The sequence below is a fragment of the Piliocolobus tephrosceles genome, chromosome 1 (assembly GCF_002776525.5).
Source record: "Piliocolobus tephrosceles isolate RC106 chromosome 1, ASM277652v3, whole genome shotgun sequence".
NCBI classification, from domain to species: domain Eukaryota; kingdom Metazoa; phylum Chordata; class Mammalia; order Primates; family Cercopithecidae; genus Piliocolobus; species Piliocolobus tephrosceles.
Window position 1 is genome coordinate 178361252 of NC_045434.1, and position 20002 is coordinate 178381253.

General features: G+C 53.7%; 2 protein-coding genes and 1 long non-coding RNA gene across 5 annotated transcripts in view; 1 reads left to right on the forward strand and 2 right to left on the reverse strand.

Moving 5' to 3' along the window:
- The window catches only part of IPO13 (importin 13), a 21317-nt gene extending 15393 nt beyond the window's left edge, over positions 1-5924 (reverse strand). Inside the window, exons 1-2 of the mRNA XM_023221377.2 lie at positions 5041-5924; positions 2563-3299 (exon numbers count right to left, since the gene is read on the reverse strand). Of these exons, the coding sequence (XP_023077145.1) occupies positions 2563-3299; positions 5041-5124 (821 nt within the window). The 5' untranslated portion in view covers positions 5125-5924. The remainder of the gene's footprint in view (positions 1-2562; positions 3300-5040) is intronic.
- A 164-nt stretch (positions 5925-6088) lies between these two features.
- Positions 6089-8322, forward strand: LOC111548819. Its single transcript, XR_002733522.1, has 2 exons — positions 6089-6472; positions 7898-8322. It is a non-coding gene; the product is annotated as an uncharacterized LOC111548819 (long non-coding RNA).
- Positions 8323-15717: 7395 nt separating this feature from the next.
- ARTN (artemin) lies at positions 15718-19609 on the reverse strand. 3 transcript variants are annotated; one of them, XM_023221592.1, is made up of 5 exons: positions 19043-19609; positions 18668-18816; positions 17241-17367; positions 16726-16864; positions 15718-16656 (listed from the first exon to the last, which is right to left on the reverse strand). In XM_023221592.1, the coding sequence occupies exons 3-5, from the start codon at positions 17298-17300 to the stop codon at positions 16193-16195; spliced, it is 663 nt and encodes a 220-aa protein (XP_023077360.1). In that variant the 5' UTR covers positions 17301-17367; positions 18668-18816; positions 19043-19609; the 3' UTR covers positions 15718-16192. The 3 variants fall into 3 exon arrangements, with proteins under 3 accessions (XP_023077360.1, XP_023077359.1, XP_023077358.1); XM_023221591.1 differs by having other exon boundaries at positions 16726-16888; XM_023221590.2 differs by lacking the exon at positions 18668-18816 and having other exon boundaries at positions 16726-16888; positions 19043-19127.
- Positions 19610-20002: the final 393 nt, after the last annotated feature.

The following is a 20002-nucleotide window of genomic DNA, read 5'->3' on the forward strand; positions in this document are numbered from 1 at the left end:
GTGTGTGTGTGTGTGTATATGTATACACACACACACACACACACACATATATATATATATGAAACCAACTCCTTTTCAAATTTAGCCACTGAACAATTAGGCCCACTTTCTATCACGTGATTCCGGTTCTACTTCTTACGACCAATTCTAAAAGTAAACGGCCTTAATCCATTTAATAGTAACTATGTTTCTCTTTTAAAAAATAAACAGTTGGCCAGGCATGGTGGCTCATGCCTGTAATCCCAGCACTTTGGGAGGCCGAGGCAGGTGTATTACCTGAGGTCAGGAGTTCAAGACCAGCCTGGCCAACATGGCAATAACCCGTTTCTACTAAAAATGCAAAAATTAGCCAGGTGTGGTGATGCACGCCTGTAATCCCAGCTACTCTGGAGGCTGAGGCAAGAGAATCGCTCGAACTCGGGAGGCGGAGGCTGCAGTGAGCCGAGATTGTGCCACTGCACACCAGCCTGGGTGACAGAGTGAGACTCTGTCTCAAAATAAATAAATAAACAAATAAACAAACAGTTACCATTAACCATTAACAGTATCATTACCATCACATAAAGTATACAGGAAGAACATAGGCGCACAGTTCCCATTTTAAAACATGTAATGTATGAATAACCCAAACGTACAAATGCATGCTTCTGACTATCCCAACCCCAGCAGAGACCACAAAAGAACTCCCATTACTCAAGGAGTCAAAATACTCTTTACCGAACACCAGGGGCAGGACTTATGCACATTATCCTATTTAAACCTTTACAACTCTGTGGGGTTGATATGATCATCCCCATTTTATTGATGAGGAAACTGAGGCTTAAGAATGGCTTATCCAAGAATTCAAATCTAGTAAGTGAACAATCTGGGATTCAAATTTAGATATGACTAACGCCAAGGCTTGAGTCGTTAGCCACTGTTCCATGAAATCTCTTTCAATGGTTTTCCCTTCCAATTCTGCCAAGGGTCCCAAAGCCCCATCTCTGAAATGTCAGTGTCAAGGCCTCCAAACTCACTTTTTCTAATCCGGCTCATACCAAAAGTCTCAGTCGGCCATTTTCTCTGCTTAAAATCCTTTAATATCTTTATATCATCTTCAGGATGAAGATCAAAATCTTAAACTTGGCCAAGGTCCTGCATGATCTGGGCCCAGGTCTTCTATAACTCTGGCCCTTAAATCCTGCTGTCTAATCACACCTAATGATTTACAGATCACCAGACCCTCTGGGCTTTCACCCTTCCCTTGCTTGGGCTCTTCCATCTGTCTGGAATGTCCTCCCTATCCATCACTTCCATCTGGCTAACTCTTACACAGCTGGGTTGTCACTTCCTCTGGGAATCCTTTCACAGCCCTCAGACTCAATGAAAGCCTCCTCTGGGTTCTTCAAGGCCCCTGTATTCTCCATCAGAGGATTCATCATGTTGATTGTACTTGCCATTCATGTGTCCACTAGACTGTGAGCTCCGGAGAGACTGAAGCTAAAGGATTTGTCTCTGTGCTCCCAGAGCTCAGCACAAGGCCCAAAACAGGACATGCTCAATGAACATCTGCCAAACAAACACTTCACTACACTCAATTCTTTAGGGTCCTTAAGTATATCATGATGCTGCCCACAAGTCTTTGCAGCTGCTGTGGTTCCTAAAGCCTAGAACACTCCACCCTCCTCCCCCAATCCCTTCCATCCCCACCCCTCCTAACTCAGGCAACTCCTACTTTCCTCCATTCAAAAAACATCAGATGCTACTATGTGCCAAGCACAATGTGACAAAGTAAAATGACAGAGTCCCTGTCCTCACAGAGGTGAGAGAAATCATGTTATGGGTTAAGAAGGAAAAATATTGGGAGCTCTGAGGTAATATAAGAGAGATCAAACTTAGCCTTAAGAATCCATTGAGGACTTCCCTATGGAAATGAAGTTTAAGCTGAGGCAAGGTGTCAAGTACATGTGATGAGCCAGAGGCTGAAAGGAACATGGGACATTCAAGGAATTAAAGAAACTGTGTGAGAGTGTAGAGAGCAAGGAGAGTAGCATGAGATGAGGCTGGTGATGCCACACTGCGCAGCACCTTTATGAGTCACATTAAGGATTCTGAGCTTTAACCTAAGAGCATTGAGAAGCCACTGAAGGCTTCTGATCAGAAAGATTAGATCCCCATTGTCAAAAGATCACTCTGGCTGCTGGGACAATGAAAGGTGTAAGAGTGAGGACAAGCTCTACAGTAATCTGGGGAGAGAGACGATGACAGCTTGGACTAAGGTGGTAGCAATGGAAATGGAAAAAAAAATAGATTCGCAAAGTGGTCACGAGGAGAACAGCCAGGACTTGGTGACTAGTTGAGAGAAGGAAAAGGGAGCCAAATATTTTAATTGAATAACTGATAATTAGTTGTTTAATGTCTGCCTCCCTGTCTGAACCATGAGGACAGGGACCATGTCTTCTTTGGTTCCTTGCTGTATCTCCAGCACAGGACCAGGTATCAGTACACATTCGATTAATGTTCATTGAACAGATGGATGGATGGATGTGTGGCTGGCCCAAGAGGCTGTGGGGACTAGCTCACCTCTGGGCATCAGGCTGTGAGATGGCATTCACAATGGCCTCCACGCTGCTGTCAAAGAGCTCCGAGTCCTGCAGAGCAGCGAAGGCAGCCTGAATGAGCGCCTCACAGTCCTGCAGTGGCACCTCCAGCTGCACCCAGCTGGAGAAACACTTGAGCACCTTCTGACGCACACAGCTGGGTGAGCTGGGCTGCTGTAGCAGTTGCTCCAGCAGCGGGAAGACAGCCCCACATTCCACCGCCAGGCTGGTCCGCACCAGCCCTTTGCGGTACTGGGGTAGGCGGCTGGTCTGGAACTCCTCAGGCAGCACTGTCAGTAGCTCTAGCAGGGCTAGGCAGCGGCCCTGGCCATCCACTGGTGAGTCCTCAGCCTGGAAGAGTCGTACCATATCTGCCACAGCACATGGCCAAGCGTCAGGCATCATGCTGAGAGCCAGTGAGGCCAGTGCCACGCACAGCCGAGTCAGTACAATCTTGGAGCCACTGGCAAAGCGGGTGATCTGGGTGAAGAGCTGTGCCTTTAGGCTTTCATACTGGTCAGTGGGGATGTCACTCCAGTAGCGAGAGATCTTGATGTGAAGAGCACTGGCCCCAAAGTACTGGATCTCTGGTACCTTGTCAGGCTGCAGTAGCTGCCAGCTGAAGTGCCAGGCCTGTGGGGAGACCTGGGCCTGCATCAGCCACTTCTGAGCCAGGTTCTTGTTCTCAATGTTGGGGTCATAGTAGAGCTGGTGCAGCGCCTGCAGGACAGCACAGGACTGAGCAGGTGCTGGCCACTCTGGATCCTGCCAGAGCCCAGAACAGAGGCGTGACTTGGTCCTGCAAGGGTGCTCCCTCTCCCTGACTGGGGGGCTGAGCAGGGAGAGCTCAGGGCTCTGCAGTGTTTCCTGGGCCTGGGGTCCTGCTGATATCTTGAGAGCCTGAACCTTGTTCATGCTCTACCATATCCTCTTCTCCTTACAGCAAAACATTATGGGTTCAGAGAGGGAATCTCCACAGGAAAGCGAAAAAAGAGGAAGCTGATCTCCCCAAAGGGGAGGCACTCGATGGCAAGGCCCAGGTGGAAGGAACAGCTTTGCAGGGATGAAGCTAAGTCTGAGAAGGGCATGGAACAGCTTGAGGGGACTTGACCCTCCCAGGCACAGCTGCTCCCATCAACTCCAAGAGCTCCTTTCAGCTCCCCCAGGATCATCCCTAGGTCACTCCAGATGCTGGCACCAAAGCCAGTGTGAAATCAGAGCAGGACTAAGACTTTTGCCAGGCAGCCCTGGGGCACAGATATGCTGGAGGGGAGGGTGAGAACACTCCTCAGAGGGCACATGTCCAACCAACTGATCCAGAGAAGCCCTGGCCATAGCTGCAGCCCTGGCAAACACCTCGCCTAGTGTTCTCCACTAGCAGATACCCAGGGTCTCAATTCCAATGGGACTTTATCAAGTAAGAAAACAGTGAGATTTATCTCCCAATAGCACATGGAACAGTGCGCCACCATGCCAACACTGCCCTGCTCCAAGGGGTGGGAGAGTGTGGCCAGGACCCTGACCCTTAATCAGGCTCCATCCAAGTAGGCTTAGCTCTATTCGTACCCCTGACAGCCAGTTACGGCCATTGGCCCTTGTTTGGCCCCTCAGGGATGCCAAAGCAGACAGAAGAGATGCATCCTCATTGTTTGTTATGGCAAATGGGGGTTAAGGACAACAAGTGAGCATCTGCAATCATTCCCTGCTTTCAAGTAAGGGAGCCCCATCTCCCCATTCATCCCAGGGTGTATGCATTCCTGCATTTCAGGTTGTAGGGAGCAGATACAGAAAAGAACTAAGGAGGCAGTTCAGAAAGATGGGCTGGGTAGTGGGGGAGCCTGGGAGGGCCATGGCAGGGAGCTATGTGGGCAGGTGAGTAGGGAGGAGCCCTGTAAGGCTCCCAGCTGGGCCAGGACCCTTGGACTCAGCACAAAACAAAGGGAGACAGCCCCAGGCCTGTCTGCTCAGGACTGGTCTGGCTTCCATCCAATAAAGGAAGGATCCTTCTCCAAAGAGTCGAAACAACCCAGATTGTTTTAGTTCCACATCATTTTCTGAGCCCTTGGCTCAACAAAATCAGGTTCAGGATGGTTTGGCATCAGGATAATTCCAGGAGCCTGAGCTGCAGGTCTCCTAGGTTCCCAGTTTCCTACTGCACTGCTCATGCAGTTCCCATGGAGCTGGAAAATAGCCAGTCTGGATGGGAGGCTAAGTCACAGCACCCTAAAGGGACCATCCCAAGACCCTAGAGTATCTGTCCACAGGGGACCTGCCTGTAAGGAAAGACAAAAATAGCCCATTAGGGCACTGCAATACTGCCTGCCCAGAAAGACAGCAAATGCCAGGTGCTCTGGGGGCACCATACCAGCGGGCACCCAGCCCAGGCCTGAGCTCTGCCATTAGTGACAGTCCCCAGAACTTCTGCTCTGTCACTGGAGTGCCCACCCCAGAGCCCTCATACCTTCTCCACGTTCTCCACAGTGAAGTCCAAGGCTGGTGCTGCTCCAGCCCCTGCAGCCCCCGGCTGCTCCTCCCGCCGCTCCATCTTTGCTCCCTCCCTGGCAGGGAGGTGGGCCCTGATCTGTCTCCTGCCCCAGCCCCTTGGCTGCTGGCCCCCTGCTAGACCCCGGCTTGGGTGCCCAGGGAGTGGTGGGGTGAGGGGGAGCCCAGGGCGGGCATGGCTGCCGAGGCCTCCCCACCTCGTTTGGGGTGGGAGGCTTGCCAGAGACCAAAAGGGGTGCTCTTAGGAGACCCAGTGAAGGGGACTCCGAGGAGGGAGCCGTCAATGAGGAGCTCTCAAGCGGGGATCCTAGTGGTAGGTAACAGCTCTGTCCCCAGAATCTGTGTGGAGGGAGTCACTGGGGAGGGAGGCCTGCGGGGAAACCGAGTCCCTGGCTCTTGAGGGGTCACAAGGTCGATGGCCTGTACCCACAACACCCTCGCCTGGGTGAGCTCTCGGGTGCTATGAAGAGGTCATGGGGCTGGAGGGTCACGGGGGAGAGAGCCCTTCGTGGTTACGGAGGCGTCCGACGAAGCGCGGAGATGCAGCTCCGCGAGTCTGGGGCGAAGTGTCCGTGGAGTTGAGGGGCTGTGGCAGGTCCCTTCCGTTCGGCCTGGCCCGCGCTGTTCTCACCGCCCGGCTACAGCCCAGCTACCGCCGCTGCCTCCGCCCCAGTGACTGACAGACAAGCCCGCCCGGCCGGGACGGGGCAGGGACCTCGGCAAGGCGCGGGCTGCCCCGAGCGCCTGTCCCCGGCACCGCAACTCAGGCCCCCACTCTCGCCAGTTCTGGCTCGGCACGGCCCGGCACCGCCCGGCACGGCCCAGCGGAACTGCGCGGAAACTCATTCCGGGTCCTTAGCCCTGTCCTCGCGCCAGCCCGCGCTCCCCTGAGCAGGCGGTGGAGCGGCACGCCACCCCAGGCCCCCGCCGAGTCTAGGCCCCGCCGCTGTTCACCCTGGGAAATGTAGTCCATGTTGCGCCTAGCCGGAAGGCGGCGCCCTGCGGAGGAGGCCGGGAGCACGTGGGTTGGGGACCTGCAGAGCCCCGCCTGTCCTCGGCCTACCGCGGCCAGCAGGCGTTCCGGGTCAGACCGGCGCGGGGCGCTGCGACCCAACTGCTTAGTAGGAGAACGTGACTCGAGGGGTCCGAGGACGGAGGTGGGAGCCCGGGCTAGAGGGTGAAAGCTGGGGAGGTTGCCTGGTGACTCTGGCGCTCCGCTGCGAGGGCATCCTCCGGTCCAGCAAAGGTGCAGCCTGGGAAGAAGGCGTCAGCACCACCCAGAGAAGAGGAGAGGGGACTTGGCACGCCTCAGGAAGGAAAAAATTGGCTCTCGGGACCACCCAATAAGCAACCGGGAAACCACATACCATGGACAGTGCTCGGGGAATTTCGTAAGGTTTTTGGAAGTAACTTTATGTGTAACTAGAATAAGAGTAGCTTACATTTAAGTGCTAGGAGCAGGACTTTGCATACTTTAGGTTCAGTTTTCTTAGTAGCTCTGAGCTGGGTATTTTTTTTTTCATCGTTTTCAGATGAGATGAGGAAATCGAGCTTGGGGAAAGTTAGGCTTATCTTGCCCCTGGCACAAAGACAGGGTGGCAGACCCTGCCATAGGTCTGGTCTGCCACAGGCCCCGGTAGTTCCTGCCTCTCAGCCCTCCAGTTGTATTTTATTGTTTATTAACTCCTGGCAGCTACCCTAGCAGGGAAGAGGAAAAAAATTAAAAGTGCAAAGAGCTCTGTAGTTTTGTTCAAGTGGAGGAAGCTGGCATTGACAGCAGCCGCTGAGGCCTGAGAAGGTCCATGAAGGCTTCCCTGAGAAGAGAAACTTGATCTGAGCTTGAAGAATAGAGAGCCTGGGAAGGAGAGGGGCTCATTTAGCTGGTAAGCAAAATCCAGTGGGACTCTCAGTCACTCAGCAAGGCTTCATCAATAAAGAATAGCAAGTAGGCCGGGCGCGGTGGCTCACGCCTGTAATCCCAGCACTTTAGGAGGCCGAGGCGGGCGGATCACGAGGTCAGGAGATCGAGACCATCCTGGCTCACACAGTGAAACCCCGTCTCTACTAAAAATACAAAAAATTAGCCGGGCCTGGTGGCGGGCAGCTGTAGTCCCAGCTACTCAGGAGGCTGAGGCAGCAGAATGGTGTGAACCCGGGAGGTGGAGCTTGAAGTGAGCTGAGATCACACCACTGCACTCCAGCCGGGGTGACAGAGCGAGACTCCGTCTCAAAAAAAAGAAAGAAAGAATAGCAAGTAATTTATATTCATTTAAAGGGGATATATGTGGGGTGGGGAAGGGTGTGAGTAACAGAGATGAGGTTGGAAAGACGAGTTGGTAGCAATAGATTCTTGTAGGAGTTTGGACATTATCCTAAGTGCAATATGAAACCATGATGGGGTTTCAAGTGAGCTATGATGATTACATTTGCATTTTAGAAAAATCTGTCTGCAATATGAAAGACAAATTGAAGGAAGAAAGAGAGGCAGGAGAATTTGGAAGGAGGAAATAGAAAGCCAAAATAAAGTAACTGATTCCAGGCCTGTGCCTAGGGTAGGAAAAACCTTGGGCCTGGTGCTCCTGGCAGTTTCACTGGTGGAGGTGGTGGTGGGCAGGGGAGATGGTGTTGGGAGTGGGGTTTAAGTGCACAGATTCTGGATTTAGTCCTGAGTTCGAAACCTGTTTGTGCCTCTTTCTAGCAATGAGACCTTAGCTTCTTCTGAAACTCATTTTAGTTAAGGGGGTTTTAGGGGTGGGGGGCTCAGCCCAAAGACCACAACTTAGTCAGTATGTGTTTTCTTCCTGCTTCCTATCCAGGGCTCCTCCTCACCCCTGAGGATTCCAGGGATCTGGCAGAGAAAGAAGCCCAGTCTCACCAGCAATGAGTCCTGAACATCCTTTGCAAACACTACTTAGGACAGATGGACTGAAGTAGGCCCTGGGGAGAGTTGGGGGCATTTCCAGAGGCCAGACCAAAGGTGATCTCCAGGAGATTTGGATGTTAGTGCAGGATAGCTTAGAGCCAAGTGGCGGATAAGTCTTTGGGAGCCAGAAGGGCTCTTCTCTAAGGAAGAAGTGTAGACCTATAGAGGCAAGAACCTGTGGCAACCCTGGGAGGGGTCTGCAGATTCAGGAGGGAACATCCCAAAACTCAGCAGAGGGGGAGAGGGAGCTTTTGTTGGTCAACTGGAACCACTGCCAATCCATGTTCATGTCAAATTAAATGATCACTTTGAAGTTTTTCAGCCTGCCAAAATCATGTGAATTTGGTCTGCAAAACCAGAAGACTGCCTGCTTGTAGTTAAGAATTCTCAGGGGGAGGCTGGGTGCAGTGGCTCACGCCACCAGCACTTTGGGAGGCCAAGGCAGGTGGATCACGAGGTCAGGAGTTCGAGACCAGCCTGGCCAACATGGTGAAACCCCGTCTCTACTAAAAATACAAAAATTACCCTGGTGTGGTGGCAGACACCTGTAGTCCCAGCTACTTGGGAGGCTGAGGCAGGAGAATCTCTTGAACCCAGGAGGTGGAGGTTGCAGTGAGCTGAGATCACACCATTGCATTGCAGCCTGGGCAACAGAGCGAGACTCTGTCTCAAAAAAAAAAAAAAAAAAAAAAGAATTATCAGGGGGAGATTATTCCCCCTTCTTAGTACCAAGGTTGGATGCAGGCAGTTTTCTTTGTAGTCCCCTGGTTTGAGGGAGAGAGTTTAGGTCAGACAGGGGCAGGTTTCTTTCTAATTCCCCCTCACAGTGTAGGCATACACTGGCCTTTGAGGTCCTGGCCTTATGGAGAAGTTTCTAAATAGACTCCCTATGGTGAGGGGGCCCTGGGCTTTGTCTTTCTCATCAGCTCAGGGACCCCTTGAAAACCAACGATCAGGTTCACTGGGTTCGGCAACTGCCCTCAAGATGAAAGCCAATGATAGAGCTTTGCTTACCTTTGTAGCTTCTTGCTTTCATTTATTTTTTTGGCCTCAGCGCATTTCTTACGTTTTTGCCAGCTTATGGATGCATTTAACTTTAAAGACAGATAAAGTCTATTATTTAAAGTTGTTTTCAGCAGGAAGTTTAGCCCAAGTCCTTAGGCTACCATGTTGCAAGAAAACCTAATGGGAAGCTTTCGGCTCTGCTGCAGCTTGATTTTTGTGCTGCATCTGGCCCTGTTGACCACTCCCTCCGCTCTTCTGTTTGGTTTTGTTTGTCCCAACACTCTGACCACTCCTGTTTGGTTTCCTTCACGGGCCTGTCCCTGTTCCTCCACCTGTTCCTTGAATGTTGGTTCTCCTTAGTGTCTGCTTCTTGTCTTAGGCCTCATTATCTCACCACTCCCCTGGCTTCAAGCTGTGACTCCTTGGATTTCTCCAGCCCAGACTGTCCTGAGTTTCAGACCTGCATATTCAGCTGCCTCCTGGCCCTCTAAAGTTGCCACAGCACCTGAAGTTGAACATGTACAAAACTGAACTCACATTTTCCCCACATCTTAACCCTATCACATGCTAAAATACTACATCCCCTGGGTTCCGTACCAGTCCCCAAAGATAGACACCTGGAAACCATTTCTTAGCAAACCCTCACCTCTCTTATTGCCCTTCACGTCTCTTCTGTCCTTGCACATTGCTTCTGCCCTAACTCAAGGTACCTGTGCTTGTTGCCTGAACAGCTTTAACTATGGCACCTCTAGCTGGCTCCCACCTTGCCTCTTCCATCCATACTAGACACAGAAGCCAGTGATCCATCTGAAACACATCTCTAACCAAGCCCACTTAAAACCCTTCAGTGGCTTCTTTCAGAGCAAAGGCCGAGCTCCTTGGTATAACATTCAAAGCCCTTTGTGATCTCTCCAGCCTTTTGTCTTGATGGGGACCCTCCCCAGGTCCACTGGAAGTTGCTGGCAATCCTGGGAGCACACCAGGCTGTTTCACACATCCCTGTCTTTGTCATGCTACTTCCTCTGCTGAGAAGGCTCTGTGTCATTCTGGGTGCCGTCAGGAGAGAGACACCGCACAGTCAGCATGCAGGGAAAGTTTAATATAAGAATTTTGAACTGTAACAGGGAATTGAAGCTGTGATGAACTGGCTAGTAAAAAGTAAAAAAAAAAAAAAAAAAAAAGAAATCTAAAGAATGTAGGACTAGCAGAGTCTTCAGGCTGAGATGGAGAGTCCGAGGAAGAGGCCCTCACCTCTCTACTCCATTCCTGTCCAGGGCTGAGAACTACAACAGGGCAGGACAGGACATGGCCACAACAAACAGTGTAAATGTAGAAGTGAGAGGAAATAAAGGCAATCAGCAATAACCAGTTTGGGTCCCATGCCTCCCATCCACCCTATAATCCACCCTGTGCAAACGTACTCGTTTTTCAAGACTCAGTGCAAATGTCACCTTTTCCACAAAGACTTTTCCTCTTCTGCGTCTATCCAGGAAAAAACTGATTGCTCTTCTTTTGTAATTGTAGATTCGTCCCCCTCCTTGACACACATACCTATAACCTCAGTCATACTTCTACTGGGGTACTTGTTTACCCCCACCTATGGTTGCCAGAAAAAATCAGGACACTTATTTTTTTTCTGAGATGGAGTCTTGCTCTGTCACCCAGGCTGGAGTGCAGTGGCACAGCTCACTGCAACCTCTGCCTCCCGGGTTCAAGCAGTTCTTCTGCCTCAGCCTCACTGAGTAACTGGGACTACAGGCATACGCGCCACTATCCCCGGCTAATTTTGTATTTTTAGTAGAGACGGGGTTTCACCATATTGGCTAGGCTGGTCTCGAACTCCTGACCTCGTGATTCACCCGCCTCAGCCTCCCATAGTGCTGGGATTACAGGTGTGAGCCATGGCACCTGGCCACCTATTTAATTTTGAATATCAGATCAACAACATTTTTTTTTTTTTTTTTGAGACGGAGTCTCACTCTGTCACCCACGCTGGAGCGCAGTGGTGCTATCTCAGCTCACTGCAACCTCCGCCTCCCGGGTTCACGCCGTTCTCCTGCCTCAGCCTCCTGAGTAGTGGGACTACAGGCGCCCACCACCATGCCTGGCTAATTTTTTGTATTTTTAGTAGAGACAGGGTTTCACCATGTTAGCCAGGATGGTCTCGATCTTCTGATCCGCCAGCCTCAGCCTCCCAAAGTGCAGAGATTACAGGCGTGATCCTGGCCTTTTTTTTGAGATGGAGTCTTACTCTGTCACCCAGGTTGGAGCGCAGTGGTGTGATTTTGGCTCTGCAACTTCCACCCCTCGGGCTCAAGCAATCCTCCCACCTCAGCCTCCAAATAGCTGGACAGATGCATGTCACCACACCTGGCTAAGTTTCTGTATTTTTGGTAGAGACAGGGTTTCACTATGTTGCCCAGGCTGGTCTTTAATTCCTGAGCTCTAGTGATCCACCCGTTTCAACTTCCCAAAGTGCTGGGATTATAGGCGTGAGCCACCACACCCAGCCAAATTTTTTGTATAAGTATGTCCCAATTATTGCATTGGACATACTGAAAAGAAGTATTTAGGCCAGGCATGGTGACTCACACCTGTAATCCGAGCACTTTGAGAGGCCAAGGTGGGAGGATCTCTTGAACTCAGGAGTTCAAGACGAGCGTGGGTAACGTAGTAAGAGCCTGTCTCTACTAAAAAAAAAAAAAAAAAAAAAAAAATTTAAAAATTAGCCAGTCGTGGTAGAATGCACCTGTAGCCTTAGCTAGTTAGGAGGCTGAGGTGGGAGGATTGCTTGAGCCCAGGAGGTGGAGGTTGCAGTGAACTGAGATCGCACCACTGCACTCCAGCCCAAGGGACAGAACAAGACCCTATCTCAAAAAAAAAGTGTATTTATTGTTTACCTGAAATCCTTTTTTTTTTTTTTTTTTTTTTTTTTTTGGAGACGGAATCTCACTTTGTCACCAGGCTGGAGTGCAGTGGCATGATCTCGGCTCACTGCAACCTCCGCCTCCCGGGTTCAAGCGATTGTCCTGCCTCAGCCTCCCAAGTAGCTGGGCCTACAGGTGCCCACCACACCCAGCTAATTTTTATATTTTTAGTAGAGACGGGGTTGGCCAGGATGGTCTCGGTCTCTTGACCTCGTGATCCGCCCACCTCAGCCTCCCAAAGTGCTGGGATTACAGGCGTGAGTCACCACACCTGGCCTGAAATCCAAATTTAACCGGATGTCTTTTACTTTCATTTGCTACCCTACCCCTACTTCCATCTCCAAGTATAGTTTCCTTGATGGCAAAACATGTTTCTCACTGGTCTCTGAATCCCTGAAACTAGCCCAATGCATGACAGTTCATACTCGGTTAATGTGAAGAGAAGGTAACTTATGTGGCTGCAGGGCTGAGAATGAGTGGAGGGAGTTGTGACTGGAGACAGTGAGACCAGGTAGGAGGATGAGCAATAAACCATCCAAAAAATTATGAAGACTTCAGCAGAACAGCACTGGGGATAGGGAAAGGGGATGGATCTGCAGGATCTAAGGATTTGGTGACCAATGCTTAAGGGACATGACAGAGCTTAAGAAGTCTAGGAGATTGCCCAAGTTTCTGGCTGTGTCACTGGATGAGGTTGGTGCACTCACTGAGTAGGGAACACTGGGGAGGGTCTGGAAGCTGGACAGCAGGGAAGCTCATTGAGGAGCAAAGCAGGGTGGAGAAGGGTGGACAGCAGATCTGAAGGAGCAAATGGAAGACATCCAGTACAGGTATGTTAAGCCTGAGGTCTCCCAGGATATACAGATAGAGGTATTGGAATTACAGACTTGGGGCTCAGGTGAACGTTGTAGGCTGGAGATAAAATGTGAGCACGGTCAGCGTGGAGGTGGTAACTGAAACCACGGGAGCAGACAGTGCTGCTCAGGGAGACAGTAGAATGGGAAGAGGAGAGAGAGTCAGTATCAGAGCTCTGAGGAACACGAGAGGCGGAGAGAGGAAGAGGAACTCAGAAGTCATCTGAGAATAAGCCTCTGGAGGAGTGGAAGGAGAACCCGGAGAGTATGGAACCAAGAGAGTCACAGGAAGACAGGTTTTCAAGGAGGACTGATACTATCGAATGCTTCTGAGAGTTCAAAGGACTAAATGGCCTTTGGCTTTAGTATTGACCAGAGTCACCTGTGGCCCCAGGAGCTACAATGTGCCACCTGGTGACAGGTTATAGCTACTAGGTGGTAAACAGAGGTACAGCTCTGCAGCCCGTTTCCTTTGGGGAAAACAACCTTTTCTTTCTTGCTTGCTTCTTGCTTTCTCTCTCTTTCCCCTTTCTTTCTTCCCTCCCTCCTTCCCTTCTTCCCTCCCTGCCTCCTTCCTCCCTCCCTCCCTCCCTCCCCCCCTTCCCTTCACTCTCTTTCTTCCTTTTGGTTTGGGTTGTCCTGAATTGCGTACTGAGGCTGGTTCATGTGGGAATGTGTTTTTGGAGCTGTAGCTGTCTTGTTCCGGACCTGAGATGTTGAGTACGAGCTGTCTGGAGCCCAGAATGCAGCCTCCAGCTGGGATGGGCACTATTCCCTGAAAAGCTGGCAGCCTGGGGAGTGTCGACAGCCAGCACCTTTGGCTTGGGCTGTGGCCCTGCCACTGTGAGCATTGTCAGAGATGGCTTCAGTCAGTCTCCTTTACTGGCTCTGGAGCAGCCATGTCTACTGAGTGGCAGGGTTTGGGGACTAGGCTAGGCTTTAAAGTCTCACCCGCAGGGGGCTGCCTGGCCCCAATAACCCTGGAATTGACAGAATGTCCTTCTCTGCCTGCAGCCAGCCCTCTGTAAACTGTATGGCACCGGGGCCATCTTCTTTGCAGGAGGGAAGGTGGAACTAAGGATCCTGAATCCTTTTGGAGGCAGAGAGGGGCCAACAGGGTGTTTGAAGGGAGCAAAGGCATCAAAATGTTGGGAGCATCTAGAACTGGGGCAGTGAATGCAGAAGAGTGGGAGCACACACACCTCTCTCCTCCTTGACCCAGAATGGGCACAGCCTTCAGAGAGCTCTTGCCAGCTCCTCACTGTAGCCTGGGTGAAGGGGGCACCTGTGCCAAAGCAGGCAGGCACACAGGCAGATTGGAAGGAATTTCTGTCAGCAGCATTAAATGCCCTCTCCATCTCTCATGGTGCTCTCGTCCATCCCCGGCTGCAGCTCCTGCCTCTGTGCTGACAGCTCTCACACCAGTCCGGCCCAGACCTCCTCCGGCAGCTCCAGACCAGCAGATCCCACTCCCTCCTGACAACCCCTCTGGATGTCCCATAGTTCCTCAGACTTAGCATCCTTTCCGCATCCATGCCCCCATCTCATTTCCAAAGAAGAAAAATCACAGAGGCCTCCCCAGTACAAATGTATAGGACGTGGGAAACAAGGTTTCAAAGCATATCCAGAAAAGCTCAGGGACAGCCCTGGCCTTTTGGAGGTGACTTGGGGGTGGTGTGAGAGGCCAGGGTCAACACTAACTTCTCCTTTCTTCCCCACGAAGGTGTGGACTTCTTAGCTTCCTGTTCTTTTCTTTTGTTTCTTTTCTTTTCTTTTTGAGATGGAGTCTCACTCTGTTGCCCAGGCTGGAGTGCAGTGGCACTATCTTGGCTCACTGCAACCTCCGCCTCCCAGGTTCACGGCATTCTCCTGCCTCAGCCTCCTGAGTAGCTGGGACTACAGGTGCCCACCTCCATGCCCAGCTCTTTTTTTTTTTTTTTTTTTTTTTTTGTATTTTTAGTAGAGACGATTTCACCATGTTAGCCAGGATGGTCTCGATCTCCTACCCTTGTGATTCGCCTGCCTCGGCCTCCCAAAGTGCTGGGATTACAGACATGAGCCACCGCGCCTGGCAGCTTCCTGTCCTTTTCATAGCACTTGCTAAATTGAATTTAAATAATTTTTACTGTAACTGCTTACTTATTGTCTGTCTCTCCTGGTTGAAGCTTCTCAAGGGCAGGGATCATGTCTGTTTTCACTTCTGTATCCTTGGCATCTATCATATAATCAGTATCTGACATATGATAGGTGCTTAATAAACATTTGTTTGAGTTAATGATTATTCTTATACATCACCCAAGATGCAGATCCTTCTGGGGCCCTTATCCTTTCCTGCCTCCTTATCCCCATGGAGCTCTGTGCTTCGTTCACCGGAGGCAGCACCCCACCGCACCCTCTCCCAACCCTCAGCTTTTTTTCAGACGCCCTCATGCCCTGGGCTGCTTCATGGAATGTGGATAGTGAGTTAACCGTGCTGGACTGTCTGCGAGCAGAGGCATGTGTATATCTGACAAGGCATCTTCAAGACAATTCCCTGGATGGTAAGACACTGATTAATGACTGTGGGGTGGGACAATGGGTGCTTCTGTGTCTTTACACTAAGCGGGGGCCTCAGAGATGCCACACGTTACATAGACAGGGCTTTCTCCACAGAAGACTGCAATCTCTTTCCCCAGAGGTAAGTCCAGGCCCAAGTGAGCAGCCTGCCAGGACTAGTGACTGCACCCTTGCTGCCTGCCCTGCCCCTGCCTGTGTTCCATGCCTCCCATCCCGGAGCTGCTGGGTGGGGGCCGGAGAACCAGGTCAGGTCTGTGATTTCTGAGTCAGCCTGAGGTGTGCGAATGCGATCAGCAAGGCATAATCTCCATCTAGCCTCTTCTCCCTAGCCCCCCCCACTGCCCAGGAAAAGGATCTGACAAGCCACAGAAGTAAATAAATAACTTAGAAATAATAAATAGGGGCCAGCTCCCATGAGTGAGTACAGGCCAGTTCCAGCACAGGCGCTTTCAACCAAGCAACTGCAATATGTGTCCTTCAAAGGCTGTCCCCAAAGCGCCTGGGCGGGGGCTGATGCCTCAGCCACTGTAGGGTTCATCAGAGGAGGAGTTCCAGGTTCGAGGCCTGGCCAGTGCCAGAGTCTGTGAGAAGTGGGTCCGAAGGGCTCCATAACTGAGGTCTCTGGTGTCTTTTAGGCTGGGATGGCAGGGTGAGGGCTCTGGGGCTGCTAGTCAGTTGTCCCTCCACCTGTCCAGGGATGATGTCCATCACTCGCCGGCAGGGGCCTCTCAGCTCTGAGGCCTCCGTCCCTGGCTGAGGCCGCTGGCTAGTGAGACTCTGCGGGAGAGTCCCAGGCAGGAAGAGCCATCGGTAAGGGTCCAGTCTGCAAAGCCCTGGAGTGAGCCCTCAGCCCAGGCAGCCGCAGGCGGTGGCCGAGAGACGGTCCACGGTTCTCCAGGTGCTATTGACGTCCATGAAGGAGACCGCTTCGTAGCGCGTGGGTCGGCAGCAGGGCTGGCTGATGGGCCGGGAGCCCGGGGGCGGTCGGAGAGCCCCGGCGCCCAGTAGGCTGGCCAGGCTGAGGTCGTGCGGAGAGCGCGCGCGGCGGCAGGAGCCGCTGCAGAAGCGGAAACGCACCAGCTCGTCGGAGCGGTGGCCCAGGCCGAGCGCGCGCACCGGCACCAGCTGCGAGCGCAGGCGGCAGCCCCGCGCCCCCGCGGCCCGAGGGCGGCCGCCCGGGCCCCCAGCCCGCGCTGCGCGGCCTCCGCGGGGAGGAGCAGATGGGGGCGCGGGCGGCGGCGGCGCCGGACGAGAAGGCTGCGGCGGCGGCCGCCGGGCTCTTCCACTGCACCAGCGGGCCGTGCTTCCCCCTGGAATGAGACCCAGTCACGCGCGGTGTCCCGGGCCAGCCCCTCCCGCCCCCTCGCCCTCTCACCTACCCGGCAGGTGGCCGGCGGGGGGCGCCAAGACAGGCGCGGGGCCTTCGCGGGGGGCAGGGCTGGGGGGCGCGGGTCCCAGGGAGGCCTCTGCGACGCTGCTCAGCAGAGCCAGAGCGGCCAGGGTGGGCCACAGGGCAGGCTGCGCGGAGAGACCAAGTGGAGTCTCAGGGAGAAAGAGGGCGCTCAGGTGGGCTTGGGGAGAGAGGACCTCAAGGAGGGGCTGTCCTTGGGCTGAGATCAGGCCAGGGATGGGCTCCTAGCTGTGTGGAGGGGAAGCTCAGGAAGGGCCTAGGTTCCAGTATAATGGGTTTGCTGCCTCTGGGAGCCCAGGGGAGGAATCACCTGCGTGCACCGACCATTCAGAGAAGTCCCGCTCCTCCTCCCATTCACCTGGTCCCTCCCTGACCATTTCCCCTCCCACACCTAACCGCTGCGCAAGCCAAGCCCTGCTCTCCCTCGCCAGTCAAGCTGCCTTTCCTCAGCACCAGGTAGGAGTCACTGGGAGAAGCACTCACCTGCCGCCTAGGCCAGGGGCAGTGGGACAGCGCGGAGAGGCCTCCAAGTCCAAGTTCCATCTCTATCAACACCAGGAGCGCCCATCAGCCTTTGTTGAGCTGTTCCCCTACCCTCCTCTGGAGGCAGCTTGCAAATTAAGAGATGAGTTATCTTTTGGGAGGCCGTCCTGCCACCCCAGTTTCTGCAGGTGAGGAACAAGGGGCCTGGACAGCTGAACTCAACTCAGCAGAAGTAGCTGCACTGGGAACTTTACTATGTGTTAGGTGCTTGGCGGCTATTCTTTCACAACTCCATGAGGTAAATGGTTTAATCCCCTTTTTCCAGATGAGCAAACAAGGCTCAGAGAAGCTCAGAGGTTGTCTGTCTAAGGTTACAAGGTCAGGCAGCTAGAGGGGAGAGAGGGGTCCTCTTTTCCCAGAACCTTCCTGCTCTGTGCTGTAGGGCTGGAGATGCTGGAAGTGGCTGGAGGGAGTTGTAGCTGGAAGGCCTTCACCCCAGACTGCCGGAAGGGAAGCTGAGGCCTGGAGAAGAATTAGGGTGCTAGTTGGTCACTCTAAGAGTTATCTAATGACAGTGAGCCCCAAGCCTCAAGCTGTGCTGCCCACCCCGAGCTACTTCACCTTGCCCCTCTGTGAACTGTGTTCTGGGCCCAGAGCCACCTGAGTTCTCTCCTCTGACCATAGGGGTCCCCCGATGATCACAGAGCGGGGGGATGGTGGGACCCTCGGAAAACATGGGGCCTGGGCCATGGCTTCCTGTGGCCACCAGGGGGCAGAGCCTGCCAAGCCCAAGCAGGGTGGGCTCTTCCAACCCCTCAGCTACACTCAGGCCTGAGCCACTCCCAGGAGGGCCAGCTAGGCTTCCATACCAGCCTGGTCTCTGAGAGCTGAGCTACCCTGAGAGCTGGTCTAGGGCTGTCCCCCTCCCAGCCTCCTATGGATCTGGCAGTCTAGTCATGCTCCTAGAAGATTCCCCCTTGAGCCATCGTTCCTGATTCCAGCCAGCTGCTCCTGAGCTCCCACTTCTGGCACTCCCAAACACCCTTTTGGGGCCCCAGAGCCTTCTTCATAAGTCCTCATTAGCCAACCTCCTCTTGGGTCCCAGCTGCCACCCTCATCTCCATCCTCTAGCACACAGAATGGCTGCACACCTGTGGAACAGACCCCCAGGCCTTCCTGGGGTGGTCCTCCAGGTCCTGGTGTGCGACTCTTGGCTAAGTGGAATCAGGGCCTCCGGGCCAGGCCAGTGACTGTTCTCCGTGATGGAGGGAAAGGCAGGCAGGGCAGCCTTAGGAGCCCTCTGCGCTAGGGGGAGCCCGGGAGCAGGTATCTTGAGGGCAGCTCAGGCCCTGCCTCCTACCTCCTTGTGGTCTAGGGCCGTTTGGTTCTCTAGCCCTTGCCTCCCCATCCACCAGCCCGCTACTCACCACGGGGTCCTGCACCGTGTTCTTCTAGGCACCTTTCCGGGGACCAGTGCTGGGCTTTCCCCCGAAGCTCAAACGGCGCATGCCCAGGACTGTGCACCTCGCAGTGCCTCTTTTAGCCAAAAGTGTGGCCTTGGCAGCCAGTCTGCACCCTGTAGCGGCAGCGGGAGCCTCACATTACAGTGGGCCGGCAAGGCCAGCACAGTGCAACAAGCGACAAGAGGGACTGAGGGGCTGGGAGGGGCAGAGAACTGTGCCGAGGGCCCAAGAGAGGGAGGATGCAGGAAAGGAGATCAGGGGGGTGGTCCTGTCCACTCCCCCAGCCCAGGAGCGTCCATCCAGGGCTGGCACCAGAAACGGGCAAGTGGGCTGGCTTACCTCGGGTGTGGGGCTCCAGGTCCGGGTGGCAGCGAGGGCTGGGGCCCAAGGGACCTGCTGCTGGCGGAGCCCGCGGGCCTTGTCTGGAGGCCGGGCCCAACTCCATCCCTCAGCAGCCTCATGCCCGCCGCCGCAGCCGTCCGGTGTCAAATTCCAGCCCCGGCGTCACCAGATCCTGGGGTGGGGCTGGGAGCGCCCCTGCCCCGCCCCACCTTTCGGGGCTCACCTGGCTGCTCCACCCGTCGGATCCAGTCCCCCCTAGCTTGGCTAGGTCCCCCTAGGTTGGGAGGGGGGTAGATGCTAGGAGGGGCCCCTCGGATATGGAGAGTAGAGAACTCGAGCGGTGGAGAGGCACGGAAACTGGGAGTTGAGTTTGTAGACACGCGAAGTAGAGAGCCGGGAGGCCGGGCCGAGGGCGGGAGAAAGTGAGTGAGGGCGGGGAGCAAGAGGAAGGCCGGTCCCTGCGTGGGGCGGCTGACTGCTGGTGCGTGCAGATTTGGGGGTCCTGGCTGTCTGCCCTGCAGCAACTGCTCTCTGCTCCACGCGATTCTTCTCTCAGCGGCCAGTTCACCTGCCTCCTTGGGTTGCTAAGCCTCTGCGCAGAAGCTTTCAGGGTCTGACTCTGCTCTAGTCTCCGCACAGCTCACCTCCTGTGCTGCTTAGGGCTTGGAGTATGGACACTCTTGCAAACACGAGGGTCACTGGGGCACAGCAAGGGCAGTGTTGGCAGAAGTGGGTACTGAGGGCTGAAGGCAGGGGTCACAGAGGAGGAACATCCGAGCTGAGGCTTGAAGTAGGTAGCTGGAGGGCAGCATTTCAGATGCCTAATTATGGCAATTTGGCAAGTGGGGTGAGGGCTGGGTGAGTAACATGGATGGAAAGATCCTAACACTGGGGACCATGGGAGGGTTTTGAGCAGAATGGTGTGATCAGACAGATATTTTTGTGGATGACTCTGGC

What these genes read in the sequence shown, in the direction of transcription:
- ARTN (XM_023221591.1), bottom strand. Translation starts at nt 17,300, where the DNA reads ATGGAACTTGGACTTGGAGGCCTCTCCGCGCTGTCCCACTGCCCCTGG. An exon ending in GCCCCTGGCCTAGGCGGCAG is followed by an intron (nt 16,889 to 17,240) that starts GTGAGTGCTTCT and finishes TTTCTCCCTGAG; the next exon opens with ACTCCACTTGGTCTCTCCGC. An exon ending in CCCCGCCGGCCACCTGCCGG is followed by an intron (nt 16,657 to 16,725) that starts GTAGGTGAGAGG and finishes GTCTCATTCCAG; the next exon opens with GGGGAAGCACGGCCCGCTGG.